The 20,242-nt window shown below is 41.2% G+C and overlaps 1 protein-coding gene across 1 annotated transcript in view; it reads right to left on the bottom strand.

The window, feature by feature from the left end:
- The window catches only part of CNTN3 (contactin 3), a 161,952-nt gene that overhangs the window by 32,216 nt on the left and 109,494 nt on the right, over nucleotides 1-20,242 (bottom strand). Inside the window, exons 8-9 of the mRNA XM_054976404.1 lie at nucleotides 14,099-14,226; nucleotides 9,312-9,487 (exon numbers count right to left, since the gene is read on the bottom strand). Of these exons, the coding sequence (XP_054832379.1) occupies nucleotides 9,312-9,487; nucleotides 14,099-14,226 (304 nt within the window). The remainder of the gene's footprint in view (nucleotides 1-9,311; nucleotides 9,488-14,098; nucleotides 14,227-20,242) is intronic.

Below are 20,242 nucleotides of genomic sequence, written 5' to 3'. Positions count from 1 at the left end.
CTTCTGCAATACCCACTTTTGTGTTTCTCATTGTGGAAGCATTTCCTCTTATTCAGGAGTCAGTATCTACAGCAATCTCATATGTCTACACATTACACTTTAGGTGATTCCTCAGATCTCCCTGTTGAATATGTTAACTAACCACCATTGACAATCAGTCACCTGTAACTTCTTGCTAAATGGGACAATTCAAACTATGTTGCTTTCATCAGAGTCAGGAGAACAAGTATGCATTCTATGGCTACCAAATACTTTGATAAGGTAAAGAATAATTCCATGTGAAACCATGAACTTTGAAGATAATTGAAGATCTGTTCAAAACTCCTGAAGCAAGAACCTGTGCTCTCAGGAATCTGCGAGGCTGACGTAGGTACAAAGAAGGTTCCTTACCACAGGCCCTGTTGAATTGAATACTAAATGCAAGCTGAGCCTAGCTAAAATGAGAGTCCTCTGTGGCATAAGAGACAAGAGAGAGAGAGAGTCCTCAGGTTTAAATACTCAGACACACACGCAACATCTTCAGGTGGCAGCAATAACACACGCTCTACATTTTCTGGAAGCAGTGTTCTTTATATGTTGTGGAAGTGAACTATAAAAAGAACTCTGGACTCTTACTACAGAAATGTCATATTCAAGAGTTCCATAACGTTACACAGGGTTGTAAGAGAAGTATTCACTGAATGCGAGGATATGGAACAAACATACACATAAGAGATGTAGTTTTTGTTCTGCCTAAGGGTGTGTTAGATGTTGAGAGCTTCCCTCCTTCCAGAAACTGTCTCTGAATCATCAAATAAGGGACTGATGCTCCAAACTGATGCTCTGAGTCAGTCTTTCTATACCTTGTTTCAGAGCATGAACTGAGAGCAGAAAAGGTACCTAAAGAAGATTAAATCATTCTCTCATGATTAGTTAGTAACAAATATACTGAGTTGGATCCAGATTAAAATTAGAAGTTTCTACCAACTCTCTCTTCTTGCTACGGTCCACCATCCTACTGTTGCTAAGGGGACCCTATCCCTTAAGAGCATCATTTCATGGAGATCAGTGGGCTGCTGTGGGAAGGAGGGAGCAAGAGTATTCTATTCTGGCACTGGAAATTTTAGAATGGATGCTATCCATTGTTACTAACAGAAGCCAGAAAAAACATCTTTTCCTGGGGTACATAAGAAGATCAGATCATCTGATCTTCTTATATACATATATGAAGATCTGAGCTTCTTATATACATAAGAAGATCAGATCATCTTATTTATGGACTGTATGAAAATCACTGACAATAGTTAAAAATCTGAGGCAGAATTGATATTAATCTTCAAGTATGCTGCATACAATCCATGAAGTAATGAGATAATGATTTAGGTATGTGATGATAGGAGACATTTAAGTTAATTTGTTTTGCCTTGTTTGAGATATATGCTAGATATAGGTTTCTGAATTCAGTACAGAAATTGCAGTCTTTTAGCACCACTCCCAGCTTATTGCCATTAAAAAGTGACATATATTTGAACAAACACATTGAGATGGCTAACAAACAAAACTAACTAGGCTTTCTATACTTCATGCCTTATTTGTATTTTTACACAGTTACTATAACACGCATGCCAAATCTTTTGGCTTGACTGAATGAGTGACCAAAGAAAATGGTGGAGTTTTGACCATGAAGTGAAAAAAGGCCCACAAGTTGATTCATAAGGCTCACATTTCATATACAAAGGGAAAAAAAATGAACCTATGGGAAAACATGAACCATTTCCCATAATTATAACGTCATAGCAAAACCATTGTGAAACTTCACGCGCGCACACACACACGCAACGCATGCAAACACAGAGAGTAAATGGATTCTTTTATTTTATTTATTAAAACATTTATATCCTGCCTTCCCACATGGTACAAGGCTTACAATAATATTTAACATATTTCCTTTTAAAACCAAAATAAAATAACAAACCCGAAGTCTCTCCTCCTCTCACTTATGTTTGACTTATGCCCACAATCATTAACACTTATCATTTTGAATCAAATCATTTTTAAAGGACAAACTTTTTAACCAGAAATCATATACCTGACCATTATTTAAAATACAGCAACTTAAATCAGATGTGGTAGTTCTTCTTGCTTTTCTCCGTTGTTTTTTGGATCCCAAATGGAAAACTTAGGTGCTTAAATATTGATAACCTCTTCAAAAACACAAGGAACAAAATAATTTGGAAAATTCCCCTTCTTTTACCATTTTAATGAAAAAGAGTATAATGTTTGGTGCTAAAATAACAGATCAAAATTCTTTCCATGAGGAAAAAGCACACACTAGTTATAAATGTACACAATCCAAGGAGAAATGATAGTGCAAAGCTACCCTGAAGACAGAAAATAAGTGGTAGGGGTGTTCAATGTGCATCCCCCACATGCTAGCAATTTATCTGTCCACACTAATCTTGTAATAAGCATTGTATTCTAACTACACATTTACTCAGGGGATTGTCAGACAGAATAATTTTGCTTTAAATAAAAGCTTGAGAGCTCTTTCAATGACAAGTTTGAATAGACACAACCATCCAATATCTAATCACAGCAAACATTATTATGCTGGGAGTGTGTCTGTGGTGTGTAAGCTGTGTTCTAATATTAATCATTCATCCTATCATTAGAATGTGCTACCAAAGCCTTAGTGTTTCCACGTACATCAATCTTGGATACCATGAAAACATTTGGCAAAACAAGAACGCAGCAGAAACACACACCCAAACTGTCTATGTTTCTTGGCAGTAAGAGAGATTTCATTTACTTCTTCAGCCAGCAAAATTAGATCTATGGTGCTGTGGACAAGTTACGATGACAGGAAGGTCACCTTCTCTGCTGAGCACCACACTACCCATGAACACAAATCACCAAGAGTCTGGGTGGTACTATAATCAGTAACAGTACTGTAACAACTTCTATTTCTGATGCCTGCACTAGGTTTCCTGACACAGGGATATCTGCAGCAGTTTACAGGCAGCCTGCTTGATTCTCCCCCATAACTCATCTGCCTACCGTAATTGAGATTAAACAAAAAAAAGATTCATCCTTACATTCATGAGGGATACTAGCTTGCTGCACACTGCTCACATTGGTAACTTTTACAGAATATTAGGTAGCAGAAACTTGAAGCAAAACAAAAGTCAGAAGCAGGAATGGCATTTTAAGCATGCCCCTGCTACACACCTAGCAATTTATATTCTTACATGCAAGCCTCTCAGTAGTTTCTTCAAAATACTGCTCTCTCTCTTCCCCACAGTTCTAGGGCATCCGAAGCCTTAAAAGCATACCCTTATCTAAAGAACAATAATTGTTCTAAAGCATGGGAAGCCAGAAAGAAATGCAGCGTCTCAAGGAGATATGATAGGATTGTTGAAGGCACTGCTGGGCGGTATTCTAAGACTAGTGTGGTGCAAGAAAGTCACAGCGGTTGATCCCATCGTACTGCCTCTGCCTTGGAAAGTCTGCAGTCTGAGGCACACTTCCAGCAGACCTTTGCCATTTTGATACCCGTGTAGCTGTTTGTTAAAATCCAGATTTAATTGTGCAGAAGACATAACGCTAGAATTTTTTTTTTCCTGGAAAGGAATTCTTTCTCTTGGACTTGTCAATGATTCTTTAAAATGCTATCCTTTACAGTTTGCTGATTAGAATATAATAATCCTGTTGAGTTACTGCTGAATATTTTTGCAATACATCCAGTAGCAACATGCATTGTTCCAAGTGATCTACACAGGCTAATGGTGTCTTTGTACGTTACCAAGAAATTCCAAGCAAAGCATCCCATTGCTCCTGTGACAAATTCTATTGAAAAAGCCCAGCATGAAAACTCAGCTTTCCACAAATACAGAAGCAGCTTCAAGGTGGCAGTCTATAAACCTGTGGTTATTGCAACCTGTTTCTAAAGGATAAGGAGGAGGGGTGTGCATTCTAAAATTCCTGAGCTGAAAGCATATATGAGAATCACTGTTTCAGATTTTTCTGAACAGTTACACAAATTTAGGACTGTTAGTCATTATGACCCCCCACTCTCCCCATAGGGTTTTTTGTGTGTGTTCGGGTGCTTACCATCATCATCAGCAAGATTTAAATGTAAAATAACCTCACAACAAACACAGGCCATTTTCACACTGCTTACTGGCCTCAGAACATCGCACCAAGTTCCCAGAACGACAGCGTCTTCCTGGCGTGATTTCATGTGGTTCTCACATGAAATCGCACCAGGAAGATGTTGTTGTTCCAGGAGCTTGGCGTGATGTTTCGTGGCCAGTAAGCAGTGAGAAAATGGCCACAGTATACTGTATTACAGCTATGCATGTACTTTCATTCTGTAGTTTGTCAGCAAAAACAGTCACTTGCTAAGATGTTTTCCGGATACTGTAGAATCAGGACAGTGGGCAATTAATATTGGGCAGGATGTGGAGAGGCAGTTGCCAAAGTTCTTCCATGTGCAATGATGATGAAGGTGGCTGATTGCTTTTCTAGTGGGCAGATCGTTGTGCTTCTTTAGGTGCTGTTTTGGAGGGCTCTGACCTTTAGGATTGTTTGGGACGGGTGCTCGAAAAGAGAGCGAAGGGCCCCTTCACACTCATAAAGTACACTGCATGAAACAATTTTAATCCTTCATCAGTGGGATAAAGCCATTTGTAAAAATATTATATTCTGCAGCCCTTCAACACGCAATAGTAATTACCCATTACTATTATTCCAACCTTATTCAGACAGATGATAATTTCTGTTTAGGATAGATACTTTTATTATAAAAAGGGAAACAATTTCAATTAATTTTTTTAAAGATTTTAACCTCAATACTATAAAGCTTTCCATATGGCTTACATGGCAACAGCAATATCAGTAAACTCAGAAATGAAAAATGCATAGAAATGTGAGAAATCAAAATTAAATAGCCTTAATATTAAGTTCTAAGCAGTCCCCAAACAAAAACAAAAACCTACAAAAAGGAACAGCATGCCTCTTCCAATACCCCCAGCCCCCACGCTTCAAAGTTCCATTTACACTATAGTAATTATTAACAACTAAAGCAAAGCCTCTTCTTGATATTTCTTGTGACAAATTACAGAGGGCTACCTACATCAGTCTACGGCAGTAAAACGTGTAGCACCTTAAATGCCACAACTCTTTCATTTTTGAAGATTCCTGTTCGGTTCTGATTTCTTTAGAAATCTCAAGATACTGGTTCCAGTCATGTTTTTATCTCCCTGCCTTCCAAAAGCAAAAGTCTTTTTGAGCTGTAATTTGAATGCAACATATAGAGACAATTCAAGCTTAGATCAGGATATTTTGAGGGCTTACTTACTGTACTGTTAAGTAAAAAATGATAGAACAATTTCAGTCAGAGTTATATCATTATAGCTCTTACATTTTCTGTTTATGACAGATAATATTGTTCAGTTAAATTCTTATTTCTATTTTGATGGTAAAATGTAATGTTGAACTCATATCCTCTCTAATTCTTTGTTAAGATATTGAATTTAGATAATAACTTTGGAAATAAAATTGCACAAGTTTATGTTGACCTACATTAAAATATGTGTGCAGAATGAACAAATGGCCTATGAATTAGTGATGACCGCTATATCTAATTTGATTGTATTTTACAATCTAATGAGAGTCATCCTCATCCTCTCGGACTGTTAAGCAGATCGAATACACAATTTAGGTATCTCTATTACATTCGAGAGTCTAAGGACCGTGACTTTCTAATCTGATGTTAAAACTATGTCACATTAAAGAATCATCTAATTCACATTAGAGACTCTTGCTGAATTATTGCTTCCACTTTTTCAAGAGACACCTGAATCACACAAAAGCACACCCAGAACCTCTAAAAAAGTATTTTTCTAGTATCTGCACTTAGTAGACATTGGAGAACCTTATGACAGCCAGAATTATTTCTTTTGTTCTCTCACTCAGATAGTGGGATCGTGGAAATTTTAAAAACAAAATGGTTGCCATGTGAGGCTGGATCTTCCTGCACTCTATTGGTTCAGGCATATTTCTTACATACCATATGTCTTTTGGTATTACAAGCGAACTGAGAAAGATGCCTGATTAATTTCAATGTATACTAGCTAGACCTCCTCTTAGATACACACCTTAACATAGTGAGGAGGTTTGAGTGTGTCAGTGATGCTGATTACAACACTGTCAGGAGTGCAAGCTTGATCAAGAGTCTAAATTCCTGTAAGAGTCACTCAAGGTGGAATGGTCAAAGCTGAGACACCAGACTAAGATGCATCCACCCCCTTCTGGGATCAACAGTCACATCAGTAGAAAAGAATTGATTGTTCCATTGGTGATAAGAGCAGAGGAATTCTTGGCTAGCTACTGGGCAGCAGCAGTAGTAGAAGGTGACACTAGTGGAGGATCTTTCACAGACAATGGCAGTGTCACTTCATCTAACCTTGGTTAGCACTGCACAGAAGGCAGCAATAGTAAACCATTTCTGCTAATCTCTTATCTTGAAAATCCTATGATGAGACAATCCAAAATGAAAGAAGATATAGTGCTAGAAGACAGGACCCCCATGTTGGATGGTACTCAATTGGTTTCTGGAGAAGAGCTGAATAGTGCTGTTCTTAATGATGGGGCTTGATTAAAGCCAAAAGGCTGTCCAGTTGCAGATGTGAATAGATTCAAAAGAACGTCCAAAGCTATGCGGCACACGTAATAGGAACATGGAATGTGAGATGTATGAAGTCAGGTAAGCTAGAAATTATAAAACAAGAAAACATTGCAGTACTGGCTGTGAGTGAACTAACGTAGACCGATTCAGGACATTTTCAGTCAGAAAACCACCAAGTGTTTTACTGTGGAAATGATAAACTCAAAAGAAATGGTGTTGCTGTAATAACGAGGCAAGATGCAGCACAAGCCAACAAGAGCTACAACGCAAAGTTTGACCGATCAATACCAATCAAACTTCATGGAAGGCCTGTTAACATAACCATCATTCAAGTTTATGCTCAACTACAGATGCTGAGGAGAAAGAAATCAAAAACTTTTATGCTGTGAATTTATAAGCAGTTAGTTTAATTAATTGATTGAGATATATATAGATATGTAAAGGTTTATTGATAGAATATTGATAGAGAATAATTAACGGTTTAAACATGAGGATTGAGTAATTAACAATATTTTTTTTTTTTTACCTGATAAGACTTATATGCACCAAACTGAATGTAGAAATGATTAATATATAGAGAACAAATCAAATTGTTTGATTTAAATGTGGGAAATTTTTATGGTTTATGACATACAAAAATATTCAAAACTGGAAAATGGGATAAATTGTTTATCTAAAGAAGTATAGTTTGGATGTATAGTAAGTAAAAGAGTTAAAGATGTACTGCTTAATATAATGGAGAATATATATTTGTTTTAGATAGAGGAAATTAATAGAAGTAAGGGAAAAGGGACAGAGGGTGGGAAAGCTGTTGGAAGTCAAAAAAGGGGGGGAAAGGGAGGGGGTTAGAAACGAAAAATTAGGGGATAATTGAATGCAATGTAATGTAAAAATATTAATGTTCTAACCCAATAAAAATTTTACAAAAAAAAAAAAAAAACTTTTATGCAAGTGTCCAAGAAGAATTGATCATACACTTAACAAGATATGCTGATAATTATAGGGGACTGGAGTGTAAAAGTAGGAGACAAAGCAGAATCAAACATTGTTGGAAAATTTGGACTAGAATTTTGTGAAGCCAACAACCTGTTTATTGCTAACACATGCTTCAGGCAACCCAAAAGACAATTGTATACATGGAAATCACCAGGTGACCAATACAGGAACCAAACAGATTACATAATTGGAAGCAGAAGTTGAAGGAGCTCTTTTCTCTCTGCTAAAACAAGACCAGCAGCTGATTGTGATACAGATCATGAGTTGCTAATATAAAAAATTAGAATAAAACTGAAGAGAAACACTGAAAGAATCATAGTGCCAAAATACAATCTAAATAATATTCCTGAAGAATTTAAAGACTATGTAAAGAATAGATTTTCAATACTAAGTTTAATTGATCATGAACTAGAAGAAAGATGGGCTGAAATCAGAGATATTATCAAGGGAGAATGTGCAAAGACAATTCCTGTAGCCATAGGAAAGGAGAAATGGATAGTTGAGGAAACTCTTAAAATTGTTAAAGACAGCCGAGATGCAAAAGCAAAAGGTGCCAGAGTCAGAATTCTAAATGCAGCTTTTCAGTGACTTGCATGCAGAGACAAAGAAATCTATTGTAATAACTAGTGCAAAGAAATTGAAGACAACAACAAAAAAGGAAGAAGAAGAGATCTGTTTCACAAGATCCAAGCAATCAAAGAGAAATTCAAGCCATGGCTCAGGAAGCTGAAAGATCAACACAGAAATACAGTATCTGATCAAGACAAAACAAAGAAAAGATCTATACAGAAGAGAGAGAAGGACGACAGATACCTTCAAAGAGGAATCTTTTGACAAAGAACCAGAAATTTTAGAAAGTGAAGTAAAAGCTGCACTCAAAGTGACTGGTAGAAACAAAGCACCCAGGGTAGATGGAATACCAATAGAGGTATTTCCAACTACAGAAACTGAGCCCATCAAAATCTTAACAAGAATCTGTCAACAAATATGGAAAATCAAGCAATGGCCCACAGACTGGAAACAGTCTATATTCTAATTCCCAAAAAAGGGATGTTAAAGAGTGCAACAACTATTGGACCATTACGTTAATTTCCCATGCAAGCAAAGTGATGCTCAGCATTTCTACATCAAAGTCTCTTACCACATATGGAACGAGGAATGCCAGATGTTCAAGCTGGATTCAGAAAAAGAAGAGGCACCAGAGATCACATTGCAAATTTATGATGGCTAATGAAACATACCAGGGAATTTCAGAAGAAAATCAGCCCCATGTTTTATACATCACAGCAAAACTTCTGACGAGATTACAGCAAAACTTTTGACTGTGTGGATTATGAAAAGCCATGGATAGTGTTAAAAAAAAGCTTCCCAATTCCTGTGTAAGAAATATACTTATAATAAAATAATTAGGTTTTGTTTTGAAATACTTCTTGTTCTGTTGTAAACAGTTAACAATACAAAATGAACCCCCATCCTGTGCCCATCATAACTAAAGACATATTGTCATCATGAGAAGGCCAAAGCCTTCTCCTGATATTGCCACCTAGCATTGTTCATTGCCACCTCAGTAGAAAAAATAATGTTGATATTTTTTACCCTTGCAGTGGGATTTACAGATAACTTCCAAAAAAGAAATTTCACAACTTACCCCACCTACTCTCTCAAAATGAGAAGCATCTTTTCTGAAGTCGGTCAATTCATTGTTAAAATACCATGTGAAGCTAATGTCCAGCAATGGGTCATGCTGAACTTGGCAAGGTAGGATTACACTTTCTCCTACAGTAACATCCATGTTTGAAGGGGCCTGTATTATATAGGTTGGCTCTGTGAAAAACACAAAGAATCAATTTTAACATTTTTGTTATTGTCCTACATTACTATGGAGTTTTTGAGCTGTACCGTTTTCTATAAAATGCACATAAGCAACAGAGACAAAGACTTGTAGTACATACTCCTTATCCCAAAGAGTTGCCCATACTCTGATAATCTTTCAAGAATCTTAGCAGGCTTTTATAATTGGATAGTTAGTTATTTAGGAAAAGTGGAAAATCACTAGATTGTAAAACAAGCTGTTAGTGTTTTATTTATTTATTTAAAATGTTTCACTTCCAATGGCTTTAGAGCCAAGCTACAAGTGACACCTGATACAGGCTGGACACTTGTCAGCTTCCCTCAAGTTTTGATGGGAAATGTAGGCATCCTGATCTTGCAGCTTGGCTTCAATTAAATGGAAAGCCAAGCTGTAAGATCAGGATGCCTACATTTCCCATCAAAACTTGAGGGAAGCTGACAAGTGTCCAACCTGTGTTAGGTGTCACTTGTAGCTTGGCTCTTAGATAAAGGACACTTCAGGTATATTTTGATGCAGGTAATGTTTGGAAATCAAGTTAAGTGCAGAGATTAGGCATAGGATTTTAAAACCATATCCTAAGTGCAGATATTACATTTTGAGTAGGTTTCTCACAACCATATTTTTATTTCATCTGTCTAAAATGACTAACACTGCAGTCCTAAGAAGAGTTAATTCAATAGATTTGGAAAGGTGCAACTCAGTTTAGAATTTAGTAAGGTACTTCTGAAGCACAATTTAAGCACTGTGTAGGAAAGCTTCCACTAAGATCAGCCAGAATTCAAAGAGGGTAACTATAGAGAAACCAAAGGTAAAATCTGACTGGCAAACTTTCAAATGATTGTCTCCAAGAGCTGTGGAATAGTGTTCAAAAGATATCTTGCATCAAGCACCACTGCCCTGGAACCTACCAGATGGTGATAAAGAGTACCCTTCCATCTGGATGCAACCTTAGAGCATCGGAATTCCTTCTTAAAAGCAGCTGTAATGCTAATTCATCACTATATTGACTTACGTATTATCTGCTGCTTTAAATATGTACTCCTATGTACCACCAATGCTCCATGTTGTCTTATGTTAGTCCTAGAATTGGTTATGTTCTGCTTCAGTATTTTTTTCTACTCTGTATTGGATTCTTGATAACACTAAGTCTTTTAAACTTATATCTATTTACTCTATGGCATTGTTTATGGAAATGTCCTTGATACTGTATTGAAATGTACTTGATTCTGATTGTACTAATCTCATACTGTGTAATTCACCTTGAGTCTCAGTGAGAAAGGCAGACTATAAATAAATAAATAAACAAACAAACAAATAAATAAATAAATACGCTTTCTTAATTCTAATCCATGCTTCCTGAGCATGGAAGTTCAGCTTAAACTGGGATGGGAATGTATTGTCGAAGGCTTTCACGGCCGGAGAACGATGGTTGTTGTGGGTTTTCCGGGCTGTATTGCCGTGGTCTTGGCATTGTAGTTCCTGACGTTTCGCCAGCAGCTGTGGCTGGCATCTTCAGAGGTGTAGCACCAAAAGACAGAGATCTCTCAGTGTCACAGTGTGGAAAAGATGTAGGTTATTTGTATCTACTCAGGAGGGGTGGGGTTGAGCTGAGTCATCCTGTAAGAGTTTCCCAGGGTGTGGAATGCTAATGGCGGGAGGCTTCACTGTATCCTGAGGAGGTTCTTTTGCATATGGATTGGTACTTGATGTGCTAATCTTCTCTGCAGGGCTATTGTCGGGTGTAGAGTGTTTTGTTAGCCTGGTGTTTTTCAGAACTGGCAACCATGCTCGGTTCATTCTTAAGGTTTCTTCTTTCCTGTTGAAGTTTTGCTTATGCTTGTGAATTTCAATGGCTTCCCTGTGCAGTCTGACAAAGTAGTTGGAAGTGTTGTCCAGTATTTTGGTGTTCTGGAATAAGATACTGTGCCCTGTTTGAGTTAGGCTATGTTCAGCCACTGCTGATTTTTCAGGTTGTCCAAGTCTGCAGTGTCTTTCATGTTCTTTTATTCTTGTCTGGATGCTACGCTTTGTGGTCCCGATGTAAACTTGTCCACAGCTGCAGGGTATACGGTATACTCCTGCAGAGGTTAGGGGGTCTCTACTGTCTTTTGCTGATCGTAGCATCTGTTGTATTTTTCGGGTGGGTCTGAATACTGCTTGAAGGTTATGCTTTTTCATAAGCTTTCCCATCTGATCAGTAGTTCCTTTGATATATGGCAAAAACACTTTTCCTGTGGGAGACTGTTTTTCTTTGGTTGTTTGATTCATCCTGGGTTTGATTGCTCTTCGGATTTCATTTCTGGAGTAGCCATTTGCCTGAAGTGCGTGGTTTAGATGATTAATTTCCTCATTGAGAAAGTGCGGCTCACATATCCGTCTTGCACGATCCACTAAGGTTTTCATTATGCCTCTTTTCTGTCGGGGATGGTGATTGGAGTTTTTGTGTAGGTACCGATCAGTGTGAGTTGGTTTCCTGTAGACCTTGTGACCTAACTGAAAGTTTGCTTTGCGGATGACCCAGGTATCCAGGAATGGGAGTTTTCCCTCGATTTCTTTCTCCATGGTGAATTGTATGTTCAGGTGGATGTTGTTGAGATGATTCAAAAACCCCATCAATTTTTCCTCCCCATGGCTCCAAATGATAAATGTATCATCCACAAACCGGAACCATACACTAGGTTTGTGGGGTGCTGATTCTAGAGCTGTTTTTTCAAAATGTTCCATGTAGAAGTTTGCTATAACTGGGCTGAGTGGGCTCCCCATGGCCACCCCATCCATCTGTTCATAGAATTCGTTGTCCCATTGGAAGTAACTGGTTGTCAGGCAATGGTGGAATAAGGCTGAAAAATCAGCAGTGGCTGAACATAGCCTAACTCAAACAGGGCACAGTATCTTATTCCAGGACACCAAAATACTGGACAACACTTCCAACTACTTTGTCAGACTGCACAGGGAAGCCATTGAAATTCACAAGCATAAGCAAAACTTCAACAGGAAAGAAGAAACCTTAAGAATGAACTGAGCATGGTTGCCAGTTCTGAAAAACACCAGGCTAACAAAACACTCTACACCCGACAATAGCCCTGCAGAGAAGATTAGCACATCAAGTACCAATCCATATGCAAAAGAACCTCCTCAGGATACAGTGAAGCCTCCCGCCATTAGCATTCCACACCCTGGGAAACTCTTACAGGATGACTCAGCTCAACCCCACCCCTCCTGAGTAGATACAAATAACCTACATCTTTTCCACACTGTGACACTGAGAGATCTCTGTCTTTTGGTGCTACACCTCTGAAGATGCCAGCCACAGCTGCTGGCGAAACGTCAGGAACTACAATGCCAAGACCACGGCAATACAGCCTGGAAAACCCACAACAACCATGGGATGGGAATGTCCGAGGAAACAAGATGGTGCATGCCACATCAACTACAATTACTGCAATGCTAAACAGTTACACCCTTCTAAGCCCATTTGACTTCAGCGAACTTAGAAAGATGTAACTCTGCTTAAGTTTGCTCTGGAAGGCAGGTAGGTGCCTAGAAAGAATGTAGAAGCATATATAAACCTGGAATGCGACTATTCCAAAGCCAAGAGAAGAGGAAGTACAGCAAATAACAGAATGTGGACAATGTATTTTTGGTGTGGAAAACCCAATGACCTTTTTACTTCTCTTCAGGAAAATCCTCATCATTACTCCTAAAAAAAAACTCTTCCCCCCCTGCTTTTGAAAGGCTTGGCTCTTAAGTGTTGCCTCTGTATTGCAAGGGCAGTCCTCTGCTGCTGGACAGCATTTCTTCAGCACTAGAAGCTTTAATTCAGGGGAAGACCAATATCCTTCCATGCGCCAAAGGACCAGCACCAGAGGAAAGTGCTGCACATGAAGGACAGCCATTGCAAAGGACAAAAAAGGGCTCAGACAGAAGCAAAGCTTAGGATCCAAGCCCAAAACTTGCACATGTGAATGAAGTAAAAAATCAGTTATGCTCTATGAAAACCCAAACCTGCTCCTCTTTGCCAATACAAGGTCAACTTCAGTCCAGAGGAAGGAGGCCGAGATTGTCCCTAGGAAAAACCTTGTGTGGTTGTTATGTGAATCAGTCTAGGCAATATACATGCTCCCCTTGTGGGTGACTCAGAAATTAATCACTTTGACTTTCACAGAGAACCACTGTTTGTTGTTTCACCTGATCTATAACCTATGATCTGTTCTCTGCCTTCAAAGTAGGATTCTAAAGTGAATACTTGCTTCATGGTTTGGACCTAACAACAAACTATGGAAGGAAAGGGAGTGTGCCATGTTGAGGATTATGCAACAAGATCTTTAAGTCTGCAACAAGCTCCAGGGAGGTAATTTAAACATTTCTCTAGTAACCAGTGCAGACACTACCTAAAGACTCTCAAATCTTGAACATAACCTTTCTAAACTATAAGTTGGTGTTCATACCAAGAACATGCATTACATATTTCAACTGTATTTCACATCAATGACTTTTAAAATAGGGGCTGAATTCAAAACTGAAATGTAATATTTTTCAATTAAAAAAATTTGCAACTGAAAGATAATTTGCTATCTAATTACCTGTAACTAATAAAGTTGTTGAGCTACTAGCTTTTCCAAACTGGTTCTCCGCCAGGCAAGTATAACTTCCAACATCAGATTTACTCACATTAGCTATTCGTAGGCTTCCATCTTTTAACAGCGCTGTTCTAAAAATACAAGAGGTGAAAAGAAATGAAATGCTGCAGAGAGAAATGTGCATATTCATTACACTCTGTAACTGGGGGGGGGGGACAGCTTTACTGCAAATCTCCCTAATGTTAACAAGAATCAGTAAAACAAGAGGTTCCATTCCCTCCTCTCTAGTTGCATGAAAAAGCTAATTACGAGGACGCTGAATCCATTGGTCACATGGTATATATTACTTTCTTTCCCTTTCACTAAGTCACACATTCCAATGCAGACTGATTGGTAACTATACCAGTAAAAGCGGGGGTCTCTAATCTAGAGAAACAGATTTGATTTCCCACTCCTCCACTTGAAGCTAGCTGGGTGACCCTGGGTCAGTCGCAGCTTCTAGCTCTCTCAGATCCACCCACCTCACAGGGTGGTTTTTTTTGTGGGGATAATAATGATATACTTTGTAAACTGCTCTGAGTGGGTGTTAAGTCATTCTGAAGGGCAGTGTATAAATTGTACCTGTGTGAAAGGAAAGCCCAGCAAAATCCTATTACCAGATTGCTAAGAGGACTGACCTGGTGCTCTGGCTACTCAGATGAGGTCTTTTTTGGGTCCTTCACCTCAGATGGTGAAGCATCCTAGGCCAGAGTGCCATCCCCATTGGAAGAAGGTATTGCTTACATAGATGGATGAAGACAAGAGCCATTAACTCAGAATTGTTCCACTCTGACATGATCTCTATGAGATGGTTATGGATGTTGGTATGGGGAGTATATCCTGAGATACTAACATAAACTAGTAATAAAGGATGGGGGGTGGCGGCAGCTGGTAGGAAGTTAGAGAAACAGAAAACAAAATGTAGGAAGAACCACTGGTAAATAAAATGGAAATGAAGGCCACAATTTACCAGAGCTGCCAGTTAGGTAATTTCCATCATCTGAAAATATCAATAAATCTAAATTCTCAATTTGGGCAGATCTGTGGATACTTAAACTTGGAGACTGGAGTCAGGAACAGACAAGACAGATCATTCTACAAATCCCAGTTTTGCGCAAATATCTGAAATCTTAACTAAACAAATAAATGGGGGAGGAGGGTTAAAACCCTCCAAAATGATAGAAACAGTGCTTGTACTTTTCAGAAACAAATGCCATCAGTGGCCATTGCTAGGGAACCACAACAATATTGCCAGCGTTCAAGGCTTTATTTCTGTCAGTAAAAGGTGGGGAAGGGGACAAGGCCCTCTTGAGGGCTGTTTTGGCCTTTGGGGCCAGGCCTGGCAGACATCACTGGGGGATTGATTCCACCAGATTTCCATGACTGATTCAGGACCAGCTGCTTGATACTGATTAACAGAAGCCACTTCACAATAGCCAGTGCTGGTTACAGTTTTAGGTGAGGAATGGGAGACCCAAGTTCAAATCCCCGCTCTGCCATGGAAGTGGGCTGGGTGACGTTGGACCAGTCACATACTCTCAGCCTAACCTTGTTGTGAGGATAAACTGGAAGAGAGTAAACTGCTTTGGGTCCCCATTGTGAAGAAAGCTTATAAGTAAAGTGAACAAAGAAACTTATAGTTGAAGATCAGGGGAAAATAAAAGGTAGGTTGGTTGGAGGGTGGGAAGGAAAGAAGGAAGCAGGGAAAGCTGAAGGTATGACAGCTGCCAGGAGGAGGGAAAGAGGAAATAGTGAGATGGGGATAGAGGGGAAAGTGAGGTTCCCCCACAAGTCCTTAAAGGCTCCTCACAATGCAACTAGGCACATCCCGTCCTGTCTGATATCATGCAACTGGCCCTGCCCATCTTGGCTAGCACCACACAGCTGGGCCTGGTCTGGTGACTGACTCCACACAACTTGGCCAGGGGAGAAGCTTTGGGGACTTGCAGGAAAGAGGAAATAGGGGAGGAGGAAGAAAACGAGATACCTCCCAAAACTCTTTACAGGACTGCCATTTGTTAGTCTCATATTAATTAATATTAATTAATATATTTGATATTAATAACAGTTAACAATTCTTGCAGCAACAGCTGGCCTGATAGCTCTTGTGTTGTGATATGAGACATTAGTCAAAATCTACAAAATGGCATAAAAGCTATGTGAAGCACAGACACAGAATTAAGGAAATGCAACAAAGTTAACATTCTTATAACTAATGTCTTTGGGGCAGGATGAGAAGAAAGGCAAGGGGGACAGAATCAAGCATGATTTTATTTAATTATCTGTAAAGTGTACATTTGGTTTCCAATTAATGCATATTTTATGAGATTAGTAACAGATGCTAGGAATAGGTTGTGCCATTAGTTAAGTAAATGTTCATCTTACCAAAACATCTAATCTGTAAATGTTTAACATGTGACCTCTCTAAAGTCAGAAACGTTCTTTTGCTATGTCAATGCAGCAGTTCTATTTTTCCCTGCAAGTTAACCAAATGGAATATAGTTGCACCTGCACTCACTTTTCTCAGGAATCCCGTCAACACAGGAATTTCCCTAAGAATGAATAAGGCTTTCAGGACTGCCATCTAGTAAATGCAAAAAAAAAAACCCAGATGACAGATAGATTGTTGGGAAGGTATATGAGCCCAGAGAGTCTTGGAGTATGCAAATCCATAAAGGAAAACAAGAACCACAGGAGAAAGATTGCACTATACCATTTATTTTGATGGTATAGCATATATTACATTTCATAATCATACAAGATGTTCAAAAGGAAAACATGACAAGCTGGATCCCATGATCTGCTGAGCTCCTTGGCTTTTCCCTGCCCACAGCAATCCTTTTCAAATGTGGGGTTATGAGGCTTGTGTGAAGTAACAGCCATGTGGATTGGGAAGCTGCAGCAGGGAGAGGAAAGCCAGCGAGATAAACAGATCCATTATTTCCCTTCTGTCAGTGAAGGTACATTCACAAAAGAGGCAAGAGGAAGTGATTTCCCCCCTTCTCCTTCCCAGCCACCCAACCTAGGTGGGTGAGTCCATGCAGGTTTCATGACCCTGGTAATAAACTTATCCAGGATTGGCAATGGCTGGAGCGGGAAAGGGAAAGCTCTGTGTGGACCTTACACAATCTTTCACTGGATCCAAATCAATATGTGTAAGATGATTAATGCATGCCAGTTCAAAAACCAAAATCATACCATAGGAGAAAATATTGCCTGCAAAAATTAGTTTATATGTAATCATTTTTAAGTTTCTCTTGTGACAACTTGAATAATGTTCCATCCTTATAATAATGCATAATATCATATCTAGCATGATGACTGATATTTTCACAACCAGTTATAGTTAGGGATGTGCGTTTCGGCATTCAGAATGCCGAAAGAATGCCGAAACAAAAGTGTTTCGGCATTCTTCTGCTATCCCGAAACGTTTCGGGGAATGCCGAAACGTTTCGGGGTAGCCGAAAGAAAAAGCCGAAATGTTTCGGGATTCTTTCGGCATTCTTTCGGCATTTCGGCACTCACTGTTTTGCTTCACATTCAGGTTGTTTATCGTTGGTGGACCTCTTCTGGACTGGACTGCACTTGGTGGACATCGGCCTGCAGATCTCTGCGTGGAGGATCAACATTGCTGGACATCTGCAGTGGTGGACTGGTAGGGTTGTTGTAAAATTTGTTTTTTGAGCTTATGTCTGCTGCTGTGCCTACCTGCGAGCATATGCTTTGGCTCGGTCTTTATGGCTTGGGCTAGGGGGGGCATTTTCTGGTTGGGCAAGAGGACATTGTTTGGGGGTTAGGGGGGGCCAGCATTGATTGCAGTGCCTGCTTTCTTTCATGTTTCATTTGTCAAGTTTGAGTGTGGGGTGGGCTTGAACTACCGTTTCACAGGACTAAAAAATGAGTGTGCCAGCTTTTGGCCTGCAAAGGCCAGAAGCTCTGCTGGGCGGATGTGTTTTGTTTTGCTGCTGGTTGGCCCTAGCCTTTCAGGGGGGGGGGCTGACTTGGCTTGTGCAACGGGGCCTTGAATTTTGGGGGTTGCGTGTGCGGCGTGTGGTGTTGACTCTGTTAACATTTCCAATTTTCTTGACAGCATCGCGGAGGAGAGGAGGACCAGCTGCAAGACCGCCTGAACATCGCTGGACTGCAGGACTGGTGTTAGTGTGAGCGAGTCCGGGTTCACATTTGGGTGGGCTTGGGGGTGGGTTCTTGCTAGCTTGGGAGGGGGGAGGCTCATCTTCAAAACACCACATCCACACCCCACACCGACATACCACAGATACATTGGTCCCGCTAAATAGTGTCTCTTAGGTAGGTAGGCCAGTTGGTAGGTGATCAGTGGATAATTGCCCTCAACATAATTATTAGGGAAACCAAGCCTAGTTTTTTTTAAAAAACTAAATAGGGACTCAGCAGGGAAAGCATTAGTGAGTGAGTGTTAGGTTTGAATTCCCATTAGTGCCCCCATAACTAGGGTTCCACTGCCCATCTCTGGCACCCGTGGTGGTGCCAGGCCGGCCCGGGCATACTAGTGTGTGAGTGTTTAAGGCTTAGTCACCTCTGTTATTGGGGTTTAGGGCCAGCTCAATTCCAGAGGAATTCAGCTGATTGGCAGGCTCAGGTTCCCTGACATAAATAGGGTTGCTTAAAAAGGCACTTGATTGTTCATCTCCAAGTCACAGAGCCACTAGAAGCACAGATTTAGAGCAGGTTAGTTAGGTCTTGAAAACAAAGTTGACCTTTGTTTTCCAAATCTTTTCTGATTAGTTAGGGCAGATTTTGGGAGGGGAAAGTATGTCAGAGAGGAAAGCAGAGAGGGGCCCCGGGGGAAAGGCTAGGGAGAAATCTAGAGGGGAGGAGGGGAGGGGGAGGGGGACTGCTGCGGCAGCCCCCCCATCTGAGCGGAGGAGGCCCTCCCCTGCGCTGCTGCCGTTCACCAGCCTGGCTTCTGGTGACAGGAAGAGGGTTCGCAAGACTCTCTTTCCTGAGGCAGCTGCTGGAGGGCCACCCCCAACCCGGGTGCGTGAGGCAGGGGCTGGCACTGGGCGGGGGCCTGCTGCTGAGGCTCCTCCTCCTCCAGTGGTTGCGAGCCAGCTGCTGGAGGAGGGGCAGCATGTGGTGTCTCCTGGGATGGGCGCGGAGCACATGACTTTCCCTGCGCTCCCGCTCACCCCAGGAACCCAGAGGATGTTGGAGGAACTGCCCGTGAGACCGCCCCTGGGGCGGTCCACCCCAGTTTCCTCTGAGGCCAGCAGCAGGCCTCTCGCGGCTGTGCAGGAGGAGAGGATGCGGGAGGAAGAGGCAGAGACTGTGGTGGAAGAGCCCACATCTCTGCCCCTTCAGCCTCGTCCATCCCCACCTGCCCGGCCGAGAGTGGGACACGGTGTGTCCGGCCAGAGCACCTCACAGGAGGTGCCTCAGGGTGATCCAGAAAGCGCTTCTCCTGGGAAGCGTGGGATGCCGTTTTCCTCCGAAATCTGGAAGCACTTCCAGACAGCGGAGGATCCCCGAGCAGCCCTGTACCTGCATTGTAGGCAGCGCGTCAGCCGTGGCAAAGATGTGTGGCATCTCTCCACATCTGGGATGAGGTACCATATGAAGAGGCACCACCAGGCGGTGCTTCTTCGGGAGGAGGGTTCGAGTGGCGCCGCACGGCCGCCAGCTAGCCAGAAGGAGGCAGGCTCCTCTGGTGCTCTCCCCCTAAGGGTACCTGCAGGAAAGGGACGCCAAGCCTCTCTCCCGGAGATGCTTGGTATGCAGGGCGCTAGTGTGCCCAGAGGGGGGATCCGGAGGGCAAGCAGGCGCATCACGCGCCACATCGTCAACATGATAGCAGTGGATGGGCAACCGTATTCCGTAGTTGAAGACTTCGGCTTCTCAGGGCTGCTCCGAGATTGCTTTTCCTGGTACGCCGTCCCTGCTTGCACGTCGTTGAGCAGATCGGTGGTGCCCTCGTTTTACAGGGCTGCCAGGGATCATGTGAAGGCACAGCTATCCCGGGTTGCCGGGAGAACTGTGCACTTCACATCAGACATCTGGACCTGCCCAAGTGTGCAGCAAGCGTACCTCTCGCTTACTGCTCACTGGTGGGAACCCGAGTCGGTTCTGGGT

This window comes from Eublepharis macularius, chromosome 4, assembly GCF_028583425.1.
Source record: "Eublepharis macularius isolate TG4126 chromosome 4, MPM_Emac_v1.0, whole genome shotgun sequence".
Lineage (NCBI taxonomy): Eukaryota > Metazoa > Chordata > Lepidosauria > Squamata > Eublepharidae > Eublepharis > Eublepharis macularius.
Note: the sequence above shows the minus strand (reverse complement) of the source record. Positions and strands in the feature narration are given on the sequence as shown.